This window comes from Scyliorhinus canicula, chromosome 4 (genome assembly GCF_902713615.1).
Source record: "Scyliorhinus canicula chromosome 4, sScyCan1.1, whole genome shotgun sequence".
Taxonomy (NCBI): domain Eukaryota; kingdom Metazoa; phylum Chordata; class Chondrichthyes; order Carcharhiniformes; family Scyliorhinidae; genus Scyliorhinus; species Scyliorhinus canicula.
This window is the reverse complement of record NC_052149.1, coordinates 65,026,354-65,046,474: the sequence shown is the minus strand read 5'-3', so window position 1 is coordinate 65,046,474 and position 20,121 is coordinate 65,026,354. Positions and strand designations below refer to the sequence as shown.

General features: G+C 44.9%; 1 protein-coding gene across 1 annotated transcript in view; it reads right to left on the bottom strand.

Annotated features, from left to right (window-relative positions):
- dab1a (DAB adaptor protein 1a) overlaps nt 1–20,121 on the bottom strand; it is an 858,599-nt gene that overhangs the window by 56,181 nt on the left and 782,297 nt on the right. The window contains exons 19-23 of the mRNA XM_038793498.1: nt 9,958–10,075; nt 5,119–5,281; nt 3,909–4,047; nt 1,730–1,871; nt 1,079–1,211 (exon numbers count right to left, since the gene is read on the bottom strand). Coding sequence (XP_038649426.1) covers nt 1,079–1,211; nt 1,730–1,871; nt 3,909–4,047; nt 5,119–5,281; nt 9,958–10,075 — 695 coding nt within the window. The remainder of the gene's footprint in view (nt 1–1,078; nt 1,212–1,729; nt 1,872–3,908; nt 4,048–5,118; nt 5,282–9,957; nt 10,076–20,121) is intronic.

Here is a 20,121-nt window from a genome sequence, read left to right as displayed (position 1 = left end):
CCCGTTGGCGCGTCATCAGCCGTCCCACCCATGATGTTTTGCCTCCAATGGGCTGGGTTATCGACCCAGTAGTCAATAGCCTGGCATGGCCTGGCGTGTTCAGTGCCGCCACACTCGGCCATGATCCGTGTCGCTGTTCGGGGCACTTCTGCTCGGGCTGGGGGGAGTGGTGGGGGGGTGGCCATGAGGTGGGCTGTGGGGTCGGGGTGGGCGGGTACATGGTCTGGCATGTCCGGTGGGGTATAGGTGTGCGCGGCTGCAGCTCGTCAGCCCTGCGCATGCGTGGCCCGGGAGCCGGCGATTCTCCGGCCCTTTTCTGTGCGATCCATGGTTATTTCAGTCTTCCCAATATACTTTAATCTCCCCAATATTTAATTGGAGGACATTTCTGCTCATTTCTGTTGAATAAGCTATTTGATAGTTTGGCAAAAGTGGAGGAATCAAAAGAGTTAGTGGTGAGGTAAAGCTGGGTGAAACCTAACATTGTGCTTTTGGATGATGTTGTCGCATGTGGCCAAGGATACCTGTTGTCTGTTAATTTGTACGTAGTCTTGTTCACCCATTACCCATCTGTTTAGTGACCGACATTAGCTGTACGTCCAGAAATACCTCTAATTAAAAATTCTTAACCGTGTTTTCAAATCCTTCCTTGACCTCTCTTCTCCATATCTCTTAACCTCCGCTAGTCCTACAATGCTACAAAATCTCAATGCTCCCCTCAATTCTGGTCTCTTGCTCATCCCTGATTTTAATCACTTCATTGATGTCCGTGTCAGCTGCCTGGGAGCCTAGGTTTTGGAATTTCCTCTGTAAGTCTCTCTGCCCCTCTACCTTTCTCTTCTCCTTTAAGAACTTCTCAAAACTTAATTCTACCCAGTTTTAAGATTTCCTTATGTGGCTTGGTGGTGTGTGAAACACCTTGGGACATTTTGTTTACGTTAAAATATTATATATGAATGTAATTTTTTTTTACTTACCATGTTGAATAAAGTATTTTTATAAAAATAACGACATACACAGTAAAAACATTATTTACATTTAAAAAGAAAATAATTGATTATCCTCAGTGTGTATTTACCTCAGGGCTGTAGAATTCTAAATTGTATGGTTTTCTGAATCTTACATTATTAATATAATATGGTGCACAGCTTCCTCCATAATATCTGTTGTCTAGAACAGTTCCCTCCAGAGTCTCAGTTAAAATGTTGTATCTGTAAATATATAAAGTCAATTAATTAAAACACAAATTAAATTCACCAACCCACACTGCTGGTAAAAAGTTCCTTATTGCATTGATATTCTGTTCTTTATTTCCTCTCTCATTCATCCTGTGCACAAAATATATTGCCCTAGATTCACCTCCTTTCTTCTGCTTTATCTACCACTCCGTTGCCTCATAATTCATCATATTCTCTGGCCTTACCCATTCTTTTCGAGAACTTCAAAACAGGTATCAACCATTTCTTCCTTGAAAAGTCTGTAACCATTTAAAACCCAAGTTTGGCTTTTCTCTTACCTCCTCAATTATCTCACTCAGTGTAATATTGAAGAAGGGCTGCACTGTTGGAATTGTTGTCTTGGATGAGTTATTAAACCAAGGCTGCACTTGCCCTTTTGGGTTTCTTGTGATTTGGATTATGGGTACTGCTGATTGAGAGCCAATAGTGTCCACATTTACAGTACTGTATTGAAATACCAGTCAGATATGGATTGAACAGAGGATACATACCCACTTCCAATATGTTGTATGGCCCAATACGGTTCAGTCTGCCTGGAACATGCATTACTCACTCTCCTGCATCCTTCCTCATCAGATTGATCTCCACAATCATCATCTTCATTACAACGGAGTCTGCGAGGAACGCATCGACCTTAAACCACCACCCCCCCACACAAAATATATATTTCAGTGTAAAGCTGGAAGATTATTTTGTTTGTAACTTATTATTTCCTGTTTGATTGATTAAAATTTATGGTTTACTGTATGTGGAAGCAGTATAAATTGAGTACCGAAACGTCAGAATATTTTAAAGATCCTCCGATACTTAAAACTCAACTTACAAATGGCACAATTCTATTAAGTCAGCATGCATAATATTAGTGCATAACGTACTTTTAGTCAGTCAATAGAAATTTGAATCTTAGCAAACTTGGCCACACAGGGATTCAATCAACCATCTCCATCTTCACAACTCCTTCTGAATGGGTCTGACCCGTTCAGATTGAGATTTTCTTTAACGAAGAACAACATTTTAAAAAAAATAATTGCAGGAGAAATAACAAAAGCTTCACATGGGATGTCATTCTCCTATTTTGAACTAGGTGCTGTGGTGGGGATGGGAATGTAGACTGCTTCCCCCTGTGTAGGCTGGCGGGAAAGCACGCTAAATCTTCTGGCCCCGGCCTCGTTAATTATGCAACCAGGTGTTTCATACCACATTCAGTGGCAGGGTGGGCCAGGATGGCGTGCGGGCCGCCATCTTGTCCGGCACCATATTGAAAAGGCATCGAACCTCATTGAACCTCATTGAAGAAAGAAGGTGGACATCCTGAAAATGAAGATAGATCTCTGAGAGCACTGAAGATTGAAGATGGATTTCCTGGAAAATTCTGAGGTGGGATGATGGGCCTCCTCCAGGACACCAAATCTGGAACTTTGACCGACAGTTTCTCCCCAACCCACTGCTGTGTTGGTCTGGAGACCAGGGTTACAGGCAGTCTCCATCCTAAATGCTGGATGTAGTCCCGGGCATTGTTCAGACATCTACATACCATTTTGTTTCGAATGTATTTCATTCTGGCGTGTTTTTGCACCAGCATTGCAGACAATCTGGTAAAGGAAAGGTGAGTGTCGTGCCTTCATCTGCATCCCATTAACGGGATGTAATTGAGGTTCACACTGACCTCTAATGTGTTTTCTGACCTGCCATGGTGGGAATCAGTGGAAGATCCCGCTGTGAAACCGATTTCTGGGCCTCCTGCTATATTCTTCCCCCAGGTCTGCCATCAAACAGGGGGATGGGAGAATTCCACCCATGGTTTAGTCCATTCACAAAAAATGGATTTTGGTGCAGTTATTAAATTTATCTAGCCAGTATAAAATTGCTTTCAGCAAGGCTAATCAAATACACGGCAGGAACTAAGAGGATTTGTTTGTAAGACAAGATTAGTTATTCTAACCTTGAATAGACTATTGGTTAAAACCAAATTTGGAAACTTGTATGTAATTGATGTAAAAACCCAATTGGATCATTAACGTTCGCCAGGGAAGGGAAATCTCTGCCCTCTATCCGGTCAGGCTTACACGTGACTCCAATCCCACATTCCATGATTGCCTCTTAATGCTCACAGAGTAACTAGCAATGGCCAATTAATATTTCCCTGGCAATGTCATTCACCTCCCAAAAGTAAACTAAAAAAGAATTGTAATATTCAAGAAAGTTTTAGAGAATGGATATTGAATCTTTTCTATTTTCTTGCAGAGGGTGTGCAGGTCCTAGTCTGTCAAATTTGCATTTCTCGCTCACCAATGTTGAAATCTCGAGTAATTTAATGAATGAAAAAATATTTTTATCCCCTCCATTGCTATTTTGCACCTATCTGATTCCTAATCGCAGGTTACAGTCTACTTTAGCGGATTTATTACTATTTCATTTTCATTGGTTAGCCACTGCAGAGACAAGGACCTCCATATTTTAGCCACAGATTGTAGACAGAAACATTGGGTATATCCATCAAACAAGGCTACTACCAAACATTACAGATGACCCAATCAGCACATACAAATTTTAAGGTTAATTTTGTTCAGCACTCTGCAGCTACCGATTGCCGATAAACATTATTATGTTAAGTGAAGATTCAGTTCTTCCACAATGGTTGGTTTACATTTTACTGAAGACATTCATTACCTGTAATAGCACACACAAAACCCTCGCACAAACTCCTGGTTCTGCAGGGACCTGCTGTGCAGGACTTCTCTTCTCTGTCAAAAGAGTTGCATGTTGCGCCACCAAACTGAGATGGTACTTCAAGTCTTGCATACCTGTACTATATAAATTGAGGTGGCAAACACTGAACATAAAGGAGTAAGTATGATAATTCATGGTTAGTTAAAGTGTAATGGGGCAACATGCTGGTGCTCCTTTGAATCTGCATCACAAGTTTCATTTGTTTTGCTCTATTTTATGCCAATGGAGACAGGATTGAGGAACAGTCTAGTTTTCAATTTGAAAGGCTATTAAAATTGCAGGTAAAATTTCAAACTGTGTATTGCTACACACAGTGGACACTTCCCCCAATTTTGATTCTTTATCACAATTTTCCTGATTTTATTTCTTCCCAGCTTGAGGATACAGGGGTCAACTTTAGTGCTCCCTCCACTATTATTGTGTTCACCTAGTTCAACATAACCGTTCATGACCTGCGCCTTTACATCCCACAAATACATTTTCCATTGAATTGACACCGAGGTTTGGAAATTGGGGCTCACTCTTGCTGCATGTTCCATTGACAAGAGTGGCAGGACAATGGAGGTCAGCCTTAATTATTATTACTGATGAGCTGCAGGTTCACTCTCAGTCCGAGAGACAATCTGCTGGTCTCAGGGGAAACTAAGATTCTCAGGTTTGGATGGAAGCTGAAATTGCTAGGAGAATCTGGGAAGCCTGAGGTAATGAGGAAATGCACAATGCAGCCTCTGTGGATTTAATGTTGAGTTGGAAGATGTGCTTTTGCTACTCATGAGGTGAGAAGAAAAAACATAATGGTGTTTTACCAATGCCGAGCTGAAGCCATCTCTTCAAAGACAGAAGAACCTGACCACAGTATATCATGAGTAGTCCAATTTTGTAAAGGGAACCTCAAATCCAATTTAGGCTCTCTTGTGTGCTTGTGCAAAGAGCCGAATGTTTGTTTCAAGCATGACCTATGGACATCTGAGGAGGAGATTTCACAACTATGGTGAGCGATCCAATATCCTGTACAGAAATTTTTTCATTTTTCAAGAATTATTTTTTGGCAGAATAAAACCATTACCTAGTAATATTCCTTCCAAAATGATCATGAGGGTCAGATTCTACAGATCTCTTTATTTGTATTGATTTTCATTGCCACACTTACACGTTTATTCTGGCAAGGTTCGCAAATGCTCCAAGAGGACCAAGATGAAAGGATGCAATCAATTGGCTGCGATGGATTCCTCAATGATCTTTTCCAACGTCCGCCCACTTCGTTAATATTTACTACATTTGATTGATAATTTGATTCTGCAAGTGTCTCTCTGCTGAAATCAGATGGGAATTATAATAAAGCTGCAAGATAATATTGGCAAAATGTTCTTTTCCTGGGAAGTCTGGTCTAAACATAGTTGTGCTGTGCACTTTTAACAAGATTCCATCAATAACAACAACTTCAATGCATAAAGTGTTGTTATCATAACGAAAAGCCCCAAGACTCTTCACAGGAGTAATACAAAACAAAATATGACATTGAGGTACATAAGGAGATAGGAGCTGGGTCAGATTATTAAAAAGTTGGTTAAAGAGGTAGGTTTTAAGAAGTGTCTTGAAGGAGGAAAGAGAGGAAGCGAGGCTGAGAGATGTAGGGGCGTAATTACAGAGTTTGGGGCTGAGCACAACAGTCAAAGGCAAAGTGATTAAAATAAGGGTTAGTTAAGAGTTCAGAATTGGAGGAGTGCAGACTCTCCAAAGGGTTGTTGGGCTGGAGGAGATGTCAGGGTGGGGTGAAGCCATGGAGGGATCTGAAAACAAAGATGAGAATTAAAATCAAGACATTGCTTGACTGGGAGCCAATGTATTACAGTGAACACAGGTATGATAGGTGAACAGGGATTGGTGTGAATTATGACATGGGCAGCACAGATGACCTCAAGTTCACGGATGGTCAAATGCCCGAGACCAGCCTGGCATTCATTTGAATAGTCAAGTCTAGTGGTAAAGAAGATCTGAATAAGGATTTAAGCAGCAGATGAGCTGAGATAGGAAGCGAGTGGGGGGGGGGGGGGGGGGGGGGGGAGTCAGGTGATGTTAAAGAGTTGGAAAAAGATGGTCTTGACGATAACGCAAAAATGAGAGCAGAAGCTCCGGAGTTAAAGACAACACCAAGTGCGCGATTTCCCGCCCATGTTACGCCTGCCACTGATCCCACTATTGCCGGTTGAATAGTGGGTGAGTCCAAGGAATTGCACCGGCGGCGAACCAATCGCGATGCTCCCGACGGGATCTGGATCATGCCCTCTCTAGGCGTGATCCAGATCTGCATATTTAAATGAGTCTTAAAATGTATTTAAATATCCGCAGCCCACTCGAGTCGGGAATTTCCCGACTCCCGAGACTCATGCCCATGAAAGGAGAATGAAGGGGGCATTAAGGGATGCATAGAAGGGGGCCTGAAGGGGGCAGTCTGAAGAAGTGTATGAAGGGTGGGGGCGTAAAGGGGTGGTATGAAAGGTGAGGTTGTGAAGAGTAGGTATGAAGGTGGCGATGAAGGGTGTGGGTATGAAGGGTGGGTATGAAGAGGGTGAAGGAGGGGTATGAATGGCGGTGGGCAGGTTTAAATGTGGGGGGACATAAGCTACCCCATAGTGGGATATGCTCACTTGTGTGGGGGTGGGTGGGTTTGATGCCTCATTGCCGGCGAGGATGGATAGGGGTCACCCTCATGCCTGGGTGGTGTGGAGTGATGTGCATATTTAGTGATGGGGTGAGGTTGTTGCCCTTGTCTGCAGGGGGCCATTATATCCATGGGTGGAGGGTGTGGGGGACCTTCAACTTAACTTTGAGATCTGTGAGGTGCCAGTCTTGCTGGCATTTTTGGTTCCTTGCTCCAAAAATAATTTAGATTTTTCAGTGAGAATCTGCCCAAGTTCCAAAACAATAACTAAGTGTGAGTGAATTGCAATCTGGATGATGCCCAAATACCTAACGAAATCACCCTGTGATTTCCAAGCGAAATGGCACATTTTGTGGGCGGTTTTGCCCCAAGGTTGAAAACAGGTTGCTTTAATCTCACATTGCTGCCAGGGAATGGGATGGAGTCAATGGGTGCAATTTAACCGAAAAAAACTATCAGCGGAATTCTCCATTTCAAAGATTAAGGGCAGGATTCGCCAGACGCCCCATATGTCCAATAGGAGCAATTAATCAAATTCAATGTGGACCGAGCCCACCAGGATGCTCGGGCAGCGGTGTTCGCCATTATCTTCGAGATTCCCCGGGTCCAGGGGGTGATCAACAGGATGTATGTCTCCCTACGAATACCGGCCATGACAGACCAATCATCGAGTGGAACCAAAAGCGGTTCCGCTCGATGAACGCGCAGCTGGTATGTGACCATCAGGTGCGCATCATGCGCTTTGCGTTTGATACCCAGGCAATATGCACACGACTTCATACTGGCACACTCAACGGTTCCTGACCTCTTCAAGGTGCACCCTCGAGGGGCTGGCTCCTGGGCGACAGGGGTTATCCGTCCCGCCTCCTGTTCCAGCTGGCCACCCCTTCCCATGAACACCTTTCCTGTGCCCCCGCCCTTGCAACCCCCTCCATGGTTCCTACCTGCCTTACTATGGAGTGCGGGCCTTGGGTTGGCAGTAACAGCGGGCTGGTCCTTGGGATAGAGGATGATGACAACCCACCCTGGGGTGAGCTCTGGCACACTGCACCATTTAACAATGTCTGACTCCTGCCCACGGTAGCACTTCACACTCTCCACCTGGGTGATCCCTGCATGCAAGCTGGCTATTACCCACCAAACCCTTGGGGTGGCTGAGATGGGACCGTGGGGGTCGGGGGGTCAGGGTGGAACACCAGAGCGGTGAGCGCTAGCTGAACTGGGGATCCTGGGCCAAGCTCATCCCCAACATCCACCCCACCCCAAGCGTCATCTCTGCGCCAGCGCAGACCAGCCTTCAAAATCTTCTGGCAGAGCACCAAGGCTGGTTGAAATGTTGTACATGTGTTTAATGTGAACAAGTAAACAAATATTTATAGTTTTGTGCCCTAGCCCCTATCGCTATCCTATGTGCTGCACCTGTGCCAGCTTAATTGGTGTCTACCTTCCTGGCTTTATGTGCCCTCACGCTACACCTACGTGGATCCCCAGGTGGTACATCAGGAATGAAGGTGGCCCGCTGTGATTCCCACCCAGTGACTTGGGTCCCCTTTGGTGGTCATCTTCTGGGGCAACCAGGCCTGGATGGGCCCGACTGCTGCTCATGTGTCCCAGGTGGCATGGTGCTGCCCTGTTCTGCCTGCTGCCCATCAGACGTGCCAGGGACAGGAAATGGGGGGGGGGGGGGGGGGAGTCCAAGACGCTGTGCTGTTCCGGCTCCTCCCCTGCGGGAGTTGCCTGCACAGGCCCCATCACCTCCTCCTCCCTCGGTGTGCCTGATGGCCACAGGGCTACTCCATTGGACGGGGTTGCAAACAGGGATAACCCCTGAGGCTCCCCCACTACCTGACGCTGCCAGTCCTGGAGACCCCCACCCGTCCCGACCAGGGTCTCAATCCTCGTGGCTATGGAGCACAGGGAGTGGACAACCCCCCTCGGAGACTGCACCGCATCACGCTGCGACTGTGCCAGCACCTTATGGATCTGTACCACTTCAGCCAGTGACTGTGCCACCTCCCTCTGGGTCTGGCTGGAATAGTGCAGTTGTGCAGCTGTCAAAGGATTGGGTGCTTATTTTGTCCATGCTGTTTGATGCTTTGAATTTCCTGACCATGTTACATACAACATTGTGTCCTTACAGCCAAGTAAGTTTTAAAAAGAAGAGCATGGAGAAAATGCTTGAAATGTGCTAAGCTTTGAAGTGGTTCCTCTTTACACTATAAAGAATATTCTTAAAAAGCAAGGTTAATATTTTGAACAGGACGTGCCATCTGAGTTGATACCAATCGAACTGTGGCCCATTTCTAACACTGTCTACTTTTCTCTCACACTGATAACATTCAGAGTTTTTATTGTCAGCTCTCGTGGAAATGAGAAATTGCCAACAAACCTTGAAGAAACACCTTTTTTATCAAAGATGTGTATCTAAATTGCCTTGTATTCAATTTACTTACAGAAGAGTTGAGATTCCGCAATTCAAAATTCAGAACAAATTCTTAATCTTCTAATTCCAGAAAGTTATTTCTAACAGTTTAACACTATTATTGGTATTGGTAGAGGAAGTACAAGCAAATGTACTAACGCCAGTAATTCCACACAGTTCCAGGAAAGCAGCCTGAAAACAAAAGGATTATATTCTAAAGCATGTAAAATAAACTGAAAAAAAAAAGCATTTTTCAGGGCAGGTTGCTGGACATTCTGCGATAAGATAAAAGATACTGGGCAGAATTCTCCGGTACCCCAGCCCCGTGTTCCATGCCATTCGCTGGCGTCAGGATTTTCTCTTCCCTATTAAAGCCACCTCATGCCACCAGGAAACCCGGGCGCGGGGGTGGGGGGGGGGGTGGGGGGGGGGGGGGGGGGGGGGGAGAGAGAGAGAGAGAGAGAGAGAGAGAGAATTCCGGCCATCGTTAGAAATGCAACCAATTTCAGAGCAAAACACCTAAATTCCTTATGGCAACCATACAAAGTTTCGCCCGTCACATTTCCTCCTCTGTTCTGGTAAAGGTACTGACACATGCTAGAGTGTAGACCCACAGATGCTGTCTGTCCTCCAGTGCCGTGGCCAAGTACCCACTCTTCACATCTAATTATGGCAATGGTGGCCGGGAAGTTATCCAGAGACAGAGCAATTTTAGCTGGACCACATTCCCTTTACAGCCTGCACCTCACATACATTTCCCTGGTTGTTTCTTTTTAGCCACCGTTACTGTCCGCCCACACACCACACTAAACCTATCTAGCCTACGGATCTTAAAACCAAATGCATTGCCCCCTACCAGTCATCTAAAACTTTGAACAACTAAACTTTTTGTTAGAGAAACTTACCAGTTAACATTTGGCTGTACAATGCCTAATGCAACATAAAGCAGAATACAATTCACTGATTGAAGCATCATCTTGTATGTTTTCAGCATATTCCAAACAGCATGCGCAGCAACCAACAGTTAAGCTTTCAAAATAATATGTTATCAGTGTTGTAATGTTTGTGGTGCTGCTCTTTGATCAATTGATTTTCTTATTTGTGCAGGGATTAAAACATACAGCTCCTGAAGGTCATCTCAAACCACCTTAATATCATTATCTTTCAAAAAGTATGAATTTCGCAATTATTTTGGCACATTGTAACCAGTCCACTTCATAAACCTTCATAAACTTCATAAATATTGCTTATCAATTGATCAGGAATCATTCTGCGACAAAGTAATTGTGTTGCGGTTTGACAGAGATCATTAGGGGGCAAGTCGGCTTTCCTGGTGGGCAGCTTCATTCGGATTGAGTGTAAGTTGAAGAATCAGCCATGGAGTGCCAATCTTGAAGCCATGCTCCCATGGAAGGTAGCTCCCTATTAATTTGCTGAATGTATCTCTAAATTCCGTAGATATTTGTTTCCAGAAGACAACGCACTTGGAAAATCTGCAAATAACAAATATTTAACTCTGGGCGAGCTACTGTTATCTAAAATAGCAGTGGGTAGTCAATTAGGCCCATTAAAGGGCCATTGGGGCATTGCTGATGGCTCAATTGTGATCTTCCATGTCCTCTTGATGGTTTCAAGAACACACTGGAATGCAACAGCCATGGCCACAGCAGCATCCTGTGGAATGGCTCTTCATTCACAACTGTAGTCATGGGCAATTTATAACTTTTCACAATGCTGCAGACAGCACCAGCATTTTGAAATGCCCTTGTGTTCTTGTTCATGCCATGGCTGTGCCCACCTCTCCTAGTGATGCTACTGGCTGGACAATCCTACAGGCCCTGCTATTGGGCCTCCCACTTTCACGGTCTGTCCACTTCCCTTAATTGGATGGGGTTTCGGAGAAGCAGTCTTTGGAAAGATTGCGACTGATTTCTTATCGTGGCCTCTTCTGATTGCCTACAAGGAATTGAACCCAACAGGGAGTTTGTGACCCAACCGGGAAAACCCAGTCCCTAGTTTCAATGAAAATGGTAAAGGAAGTGGGAAATATCATTCTCAGGAGTCAGGTCGGTCAATAAAATGTTTTAAGGAAGCTGAATTTTTATTTTAAACTTGTGGAGGCAGTCAAAAAGGTGGGAGAAAGGTCAGATCAATGACACAAATACTTTTATTTCACTGCACATGGGCAAGGAAGAGCAAGAGTGTTTCCTCCAGATCCAATAAAATAGGAGCCTGTGGGAAGTATTGAAGAAATAGCCGAGAAGAAATAGAAATTGTACGGACATCTGTTACGGAGAGCGAGGAAATGTGCTGAAAAGAGTGATGAAGATGAGACTTTCAGGGAGAAGGAGAAGATGAAGACCTAAAACCAGATGGAAAGAAGTGGTGGCAGCAAATTTGACCTGGGCCTTCTCAATTGGCTAACCCCTATCACAATAATAATCATTATAATATTCTTCTTCTTCCTTTTCACCCATTTTATTTGTGGCTGCCACAATGCTTGTTGATCCTTGCTAAATACTGCAACCGTTGCTCCTGTGGCTATCTAAAATGGCCACCCGCAAAGGATAATGGGAATTATGGCCAGGTTGGGACACAGACGATACACAGCCCCTGTGTATTGTGCAGAGGAAAACCAGACCTGTACAGAAACTCACACCTGCTAAAGGTCAATCACCGATTTCCCCAGGACAATGACCGATTTCCCCAGGACAATGGAACACAGATTGAAACATAGCAGCAGTAACAGACTCGGGGGCACCTATTTATCTTATTTGGGAGTGCATACGTGCCTTGGACAATAGCAGCTAGAACCCGCCCAGCCATCGAGGTACCTGCCCCTAATTGGCCAGAATCGATTAAGGTAATCAAAACCCTATCGATCCATTGGATCCCGAGTTGGGCCCGCCCAAAAGAGTGCGAAAGATCGGAAGACAAGAAGAACTGCGCAACCAATATTCTGTCTCTTTTTGGACCGGCCTCTGCCCCACCAACTGCAGCACATCGACCAGCCAAGTTCAAGGACCTGCAATCGCTACCTGAAGGGCGAGCCGCAGCCTAGACGTACCTGACGACTTCCAGCCGCCACACGTGGGGATTCAGACAAAGGCCTTGTCTAACCTGCACAGAGCCAGTCACTTGAAAGTTAAGTAAAAGTCATTTAAACTGTTAGGTATAGTTTAATGTCTAGCCACGTGTAAATAAACAATCATTTAACTAATGTACTGGTTGTGTGGTCATTTGTCCAATACAAGGAACGTACTTGCGTCTTGTGGTTATTATTAATAAAGATAAAAGAGCAACACTTCTATCTTAACAACTGACAGAAATGGTCTAATCACTGATAATTTGTTCATGGGATGTGGGTATCGTTAGGTAGCCCAGCTATTATTGTCAATCCACTTGAGAAGGTGGTGGCGAGCTGGCTTCTTGTGGAGTGGAATAGCGAGAGGAGGAGAGAGCATAGGGTGTCATTGTATGCAAATTATTTGTTGCTGATGGACCCTCTCTCCAGTGCAGAGGAGATGATGAAGTTGCTTGAGAGGGTTTGCTCCTTCTCGGGGTATAAATTGAACCTGGGTAAAAGTGAATGCTTTCCGGTGAATCTTCCAGGGAGAGGAGCTGACCTGGGGATGTTGGCCTTTTGCTTGGCCAGGTCCAGTTTTAATTATCTGGGTGGCTGAGTGGTCCATGACTGGGCCTTACTATGGAAGTTTATTTTTGGGATCTGGTTAAAGCGGTGAATGATGACCTCAAGTGTTGGGATATTTCCACGGTCTTTGGCAGGGAGGTTTCAGTTGTCAATATGAATATCCTCGCAAGGATTTCATTTTTGGTTTCAGTGCCTTCCAGTTTTCTTGTGAAATCTTTCTTTGTGGGAGTCAATATGATAATTGATGCACAATCAATGGTCATGAAACGTAGGTGAAGTCCGAAACGAAAGGCTTTAATTAGCAAGAAATGAGCCCGGCAGCAGACGTATAGGAAATGGCCTGGCTGCAGGGGAACACGGGTTCTTATACCCCGCCTCGTCGGCGGAGCTACCTTCCTCTTAGCCAATAGGGATAAGAGGCACACGATACCTGGGCCAATGGGCAGCGTGTCCTCTGCACCAATGGCAGCTCACACTCCCAGGTACCGTAATACCCCTAGTCATACTACTACAATAATCTTGTCTTTTGTTTGTGTGGGTAGGATCACCTCAGTCCAGCGTTTTTTTTTACAAAGGGATAGGCAGTCAGGGGCCTATTGTTGCCCAACCTGTTATACTATTTGGCACCGAACATTGAAAAGTTGCGGGGGTGGTATAGAGGGATGGAGTCCATGTGGGGGCGGCTGGAGAGGAATGACTGTAAAAGTACCAGTTTGAGAACATAAGTCAAGGGCCCCCATTTTTCCCTGATGAAATGGACTGCCAATCCAGTGATGGTGGCCACCTTGAAGATATGGGGACAGTTTAAAAAGCACTTTAAACTGGCAGTCATGTTGGTGCTGGCCCCAATTTGTGGAAACCATCGCTGTGTGCTGCCGGTTTTAGATTTATCCTTTGGGGCTTAGAGGGAGGAGGGGTTGGAGAAGTTTGGTGACTTGTTTGTGGGTGTGGATTTAGTTCTGAGGAGTGACTGGAGAAGTCTAAACTTCCTAGAATTAACTAGTTTCGGTACTACCATGTGCGAAGCTTTGTGCGCAAAGAGATCGCTTCCTTCGCTAGAGCGACACTATACAGAGTCAACTCTACCTCCTCATGCAGTAGGCTCAGCCTGATTCAATTTATGGGGGTGCACAGGGTACATTTGATTTGGGCACGAATGAGTGGGTTTTTCGTAGGTGTAGGGAATAGGTGCGAGTGGTGGTCTAGGGGCCTGGCGCATCATACACAGGCTCTGGTCCTGCACTAAGCTTGTGAGCTTCTGGGTCTCCTTCTCCAGCACCATATCGAGAATTCTTGGGGTTGATTTGGAACTATGTTCTTTGGTGGCTGCTTTGAGGATTTCAGATTTACTGGAGTTGCAGACAGGAGCAAAGGCAAATGCTCTTGTCTATACTTCCTTGATAGCCTGAAGGCGAGTTCTGTTTGGCTGGAAGTCTTCTGCCCCACCTAATGTCACGGTGTGGTAAAGCGACTTGATGGAATTTTTGCACTTGGAAAAAAAATCAGGTATGTAACGAGAGGGTCGGCTGTAAGGTTCGACTTGAGGTGCCTGCGCTTATTTCCTATTTCAGGGAGTTGGTCGCCGTCAAATGCTGGGGGGGGGGGGGGGGGGGGGGGGCGGTGGGGGCAGGTGGCATTGGGAATTGGTCATTATTTCTTTTGGGTTTGTGGGGGGGGGGGGTAGAAGAGTTGAAATATTGTTAACATTTGAACATATAGGGATGGAAAGAGGTTCTTTTGAAAAATTTGTTAACAAAAATATTTTTGAAAATGGAGACTTCTGGTGCTGCTCCTGACATGATATCCTGCATTCTTCATTGAACTAGGGTTGAACACCCAGCTTGATGGTAATGGTAGAGTGGGACCACAAGGTTGCAGATTGTGGTTGGATACAATTCAGTTGCTGCTAACGGTCTACACCATCTCATGGATGCCTAGTTTTGAGTTGCTAGATCTGTTTGAAATCGATCACCTTTAGCATAGTGGTAGTGCCCTGCAACTCAATGGAGGGCATCGCCAAAGGGCACAGTGGTTAGAATTGCTGCCTCACAGCCAGGAACCCAGGTTCAATTCCGGCCTTGGGTGACTCCCTGTGTGGAGTTTGAACCTTCTCCCCTTCTCTGCGTGGGTTTCCTCGGGTGCTCCAGTTTCCTGCCACAGTCCAAAGATGCGCAGGTTAGGTGGGGTTATGGGGTTACAGAGATTAGGGGGAGGGGTGAGCCTAGGGAGGGTGCTTTTCCAGAGGGTCAGTGCAGATTTGATGGGCTGAATAGCCTACTTCTGTACTGTAGGAATTATTCTGTCTCTGCAAGGACTGTGCAGTGGCCGACCAATACTGTCATGGACAGTACCCTCCTCTCCTCACTCTCTTCACGTTGGTCTCAAGAAATTTTGGATGACTTTTCTAACTTGGAATCCAATTCTTTCCAAATTCACTCTCCTCTATCTGATTTTTCTTATGAGAATTGCTTCAACCTGACAAGATAGTTTCAGGATACAAAAAAACAATGTTGAAGATGCTGGAAATCTGAAATGAAAACTGAAATGCTGGAGATATTCAGCAGGTCAGGCAGCATCTGTGGAGAGTGAAACAGAGTGACCTTTCGTTATAACTGGATCTACTATTATTTTATGTAATTATCTTACAAGATAACTTAAAAAGCAAAACACTTGAATTCCCAATGGCCAAGGAAATTGCACAAAATTTCCAGTTTTAAGATTTTTACTATAACGACCCTAAACAACTTTGATTAAACACGATTTTGTAGGCAACTTATTCTCTAATCTGCAGAAAAGTTTACCGTTGTTAACATTACTGATAACCCCACTTTTAGGTCTGTGGCAGGAGCCACTCAGCTGCCATGGAGTTAAGCAGTCCTGGCACCATCCTCCTGCGACATTTAACTGCATGCCCATAATCTTTACATTATCGCTGCAGGGTCAGAACTGAGCAGTACTCTACAGCAGAGTAGACTAGGGGCAGGTTTCTCCGCCCCGCCGCGCCAGATTTCTGATTCAGCACGCCGGCGGGATGCTCCATATTCACCGGCTGGTCAATGGGCTTTCCCATTGTGGGGCAGCCCCACACTGTCAGGAAACCCCGGGCTGCCGGCAAAACGGAGCATCCCGACGGCGGAGAACTCAGCCCTAAGACTTCAGTTGTGGTGCAAAGTGCCTGGCTAATGGTTGAACGAGACAGAGCTGTGAGGTCTAGAAGTAGCTTCAGAAGCAGACGTTCACGCTAGACAGTAGCGTATGCTGCGGACAAATCTACATGAAGGCAGCGCCAGTCTTCAGTTGCTTCTGGAATACAGCCTCAATATTGACTGCAACGATCGAGTAAGAGCAGCTTATTCCTTTACTGAAATCTGCCTGTTCATTTGGGAAGAAGGCTTCTAAAATCAATTTTCTATTTGACCATCTTGTAGAAAGAAGGGCAATAGGACGGTAGATTTTGGGATTGTGGGCTGTTTTTCCTGGTTTGAGGATGGCAATATCTTTGGAATGACACCAGACTCGTAGATGTATTCCAATATATTCCAATGCCTGCAATCGCTCGCTCACCTGGAGATGCATTTGGTGAACTACTTCTAGGCATTAGGGTAAATATCATTGATTCCATTAGCCTTTGCAGACCCAGAGGCTGTCAGTGCTGTATCCACCTCTTTGGTGGTGAAGGCAGCCATGAAGATGATGGGGCGCGATTTAATGGAAAAAAAGTGTTCAATTTGGGGTCCTCGAGCCCCCCCGCCCTCCACCTCCTGTGTGCAGTGAACCCTTGGGCCCGATTCCTGACATGGGCAACCTGGCACATGGGCATCTTGGCACTGCCAGCCTGGCAGTACTACCTGGGCACTCTGGTAATGTTAGGGCAGTACTGCCATGGTGGCCCTGCCAGAGTGCCAGGCAGGCAGTGCAGAGGTGCCTTGGTGGCATCAGGAGTGCCAGGGTATCATCCTGCCCAGAGCCCAACCACCCGGGGCCTTCAATCACCTGGGAGACCCCCGAAGTACCATTTATGGAAACCAGTGATAAACATCCCCACGACGGGGCCTCCAAGGTGAGGCAGTTCAATCCCGTGCCTTGGGTAACTCTGGCACTCTTGGGTAACTCTTAACATATTCAAGTTAAGCAGTTAGTCTCACTGGAATATGCAAATCTGGATCAAGCCCATTTATGGCAAGATTCAGACTGCAACGCCTCACGAGATTTCCTTAGATCTTGCGAGGTGTAACATGCATCATGAGATTTAATGACCTTGATGCATTCCTAATCAGGCACGACAAGGCTGGTAAACCACGGCCGATGTGTGGAATGGCATTTTGAAGAGAGCGCTTAAGCAAATTTTCGCTCTGCACTTGACTAGTGATGTGGATATGCTGATGGAATCCGCCTCACCAAACTCTGAGTCAATTGACAAGCAGCTGCTCCCAATGCAAGTTTGTCCATGTCATGAAATTTTGAAGAAAAAATTGAAGATGAAGAAAGAATTTTGTAGATAATGTGAGATGGTACTAATTGTCTTGAAACAAGCAATTTTTCCTAATGTAACTAAGCTTTAAATTAAGTTTGAAATATTCCCCTGCCAAGAGATTCATGTGCACCATGAATTGTAGTCTACTTGTGTGTGAAAAATTGTAATGCACTTGATACTTTTTTAATCATGCAGGAAGTGGGCATCATTCAGAATTATTTGCTTCTACCAGTGGTATTTGAATGAAAATTCCACCCACTGTCAAGAGTACACAACTCTCAGTAAGCAATTTTTCACTATCCTCTTTTAATGTTCTTTCTGACTTAAGATTCTTTTAAAAAATTAATTCATGGGACGAGGGCGTCGCTGGCTGGGCCAGCATTTATTGCTCATCCCTGACGTCATTTACGACTCAATCATATTGATGTGGCTCTGGAGTTACATGTAGACCAGATTTACTTCCCTAAAGGACATTAGTGAACCAGATGGGTTTTTCACAACAATCGGCAATGGGTTTCATGGTCATCATTAGACTTGTAATTACAGAATTTTATTGAGCTAAAATTTCACCATCTACCATAGTGGGATTCAAACCCACGTTCGAGCATTAGATGGGGCACTGGATTGCAAGTCCAGTGACAAAACCACTATGCCACTACCTTCCAAGCATAACCAAATTTGTGCGAAGATAATTTCGCTGAAATATCAAACAGCACACTTAGTTTGAAGTAATAATAATGCCATCAAATGACTGCATTAGCACAGTTGGTAAACACTTTGATCATTGTGAAACTCAAGTGTACAGACATGTGTCCAATGTTGAGTCAACAGTTTGTACTGAGTTAGCTGACCTCAGCTGGGGAGGTGATTGGCTTCTACAAATGGTATCAATGCCCTCAGTTGCGGAACAAAATGAAAAAAATCAGTTGGAAAATCTAACCATTGTCTGATGATTACTTTTGGAAAATAAACTTATGGCCATTAGGTCAGGCCATGATGTTGCACAATTACAATGATTTCTCCAACCCAAGTCAAATAAAATTCAGGCTCAAATAAAGGATGATAACTTGCCTGATGTGGCAACAGGTTATTGGTGCACATGTAACAATGTTTCTGCAGAAGTTAACACCTTCAGCAAACAACAAGTACACTGTACAGTGGTTTCACTCTTGAAAAGGGGCACACAACTGTGAGAGGTGTGACATGAAGGCTGTCATGCATAGATTTTCACACATGGGGCAACAACAGTGGGAACTAGCGACACGTGGCCAAACAGATGCTGATGAAGGTCTTAATAGAGGTGTGGTAAAGTGTGGGACTGTTGTTGAATGGGAAATTGGAGTTCCATTTGCTGGTACAACAATCAGATGAGATAATCGTGGACAGCCGACTGGAAATGATTGTATTGGTTCCTTCTCTCTTCCTTCTCCAACTCCTCAGCTCTTCATCATATACATTGTGCCAAGTGCTACACTTATGGTGGCAAGGTTGGACTGGATGACAAATTGAGACTCACCCACAATGCTACAGGCTGTGGATGCATGGCTTAATCATCTTGCCTGCTTGGTAATGTTTTGTGTGGAAGTAGGGGTGTTATTATAGGCGTGCGGCCTATGTGCACACGTGGGTTACGCACTGGGGTCTTGAGCCAGGTGGTCAGCGGATAGCCCTACTTACCCTTGTCCATCAATGTAGTTCAAGTGCTAATAGTACAGCAAACTGGTGCAGAATAAAGGCAGCCATGACTGTTGCCAGGATACCAGGTATTGAGAAATTCAGTGTTGCATACCAGTTGGACATTGAGGGAATGAGACACATTGTGGTTATGCTACATGTGGCATCGCCAAAGCACTGTTTATACAGTCATGCACCATAGGTTATCCTCACACAACTGCTAGCATGCTTGTCCTGTTTCTCTCTTTGCCTACAGATGGTCAGTCACATATCTTATACAACAATACAACTTCCAGATGTTGGAGATGCTCTCTGCTCCAGCCTATAAAAACCTGACTCCATGGAGATCTTGAGCATGAGCTGGCAATACTGCCCTTGTCCTGTTCTGGGAATGTTCCTGGCTAAGGATGAGGTGCCACAATTGTTCCCCGAGGATCCTGAAGGGAGAAGGGCTTCTGCTGAAAGGTTTTCACCCTTTCCTCCCTCGCCTCGAATCTTGTTCTCCTCTTTATTGCCTTTGCTTATTCTCCCTGCCATGTTGTAGGCCTAACTCCAACACGACTGAGCGCAACTGGTCTGATGAGATCCCAACTTAGTGAGAACTAAGGCCTTCAAGTCTTACACCATTGTCTGTCAACTTTATTAACTTAAGTTGCAATACAAACCTCCAAGCACTGCTGCACACTCAGCAAAAGACAGTAGAAATCTCAAATAACTAGAAAGGACGATTCCTTTAAATAACACGTTTTGGGGTTCCTCCTGTTGCTGAATGTGTATTTAATTGTACACAGTTAAGAAAGGTTATTAGCTTTAGTGCCAAGATTGAAAAGGACATGGCTAAAGTCAAGCCAACGATTCACACTGACTGGTGTCATGATCTGCCTCCTCTGCATACTTTTAATACATGCTCACAGCACCTGTACTCATGGTTCCGCGAAATAGCATCTCTACTGGCCCACACCACTGTGTGCGCATGAGACACAGATCCCATTTTGGACCCAAAATGACACCCGTAGCAGCTACATTTCTGAAAATTATTGAATATTTTTTGAAAATTGAGTTTTGACTGTGAAGTGTTGTTAAATATCAGAATCTGTTCATGTTGTTTGTCAAGTGTTGGGAAGAAGCGTTCCTGACTTAGTTCAGAGGTTAATACTGTGTACACTTCACATGAGAACAAAGCATTGACCTAAAAGTCAAAAGCTTAGACTGCAGTACAATTAATGATGAAATAATAAAACACACAGTTGGCACAATTTACCCATTCTG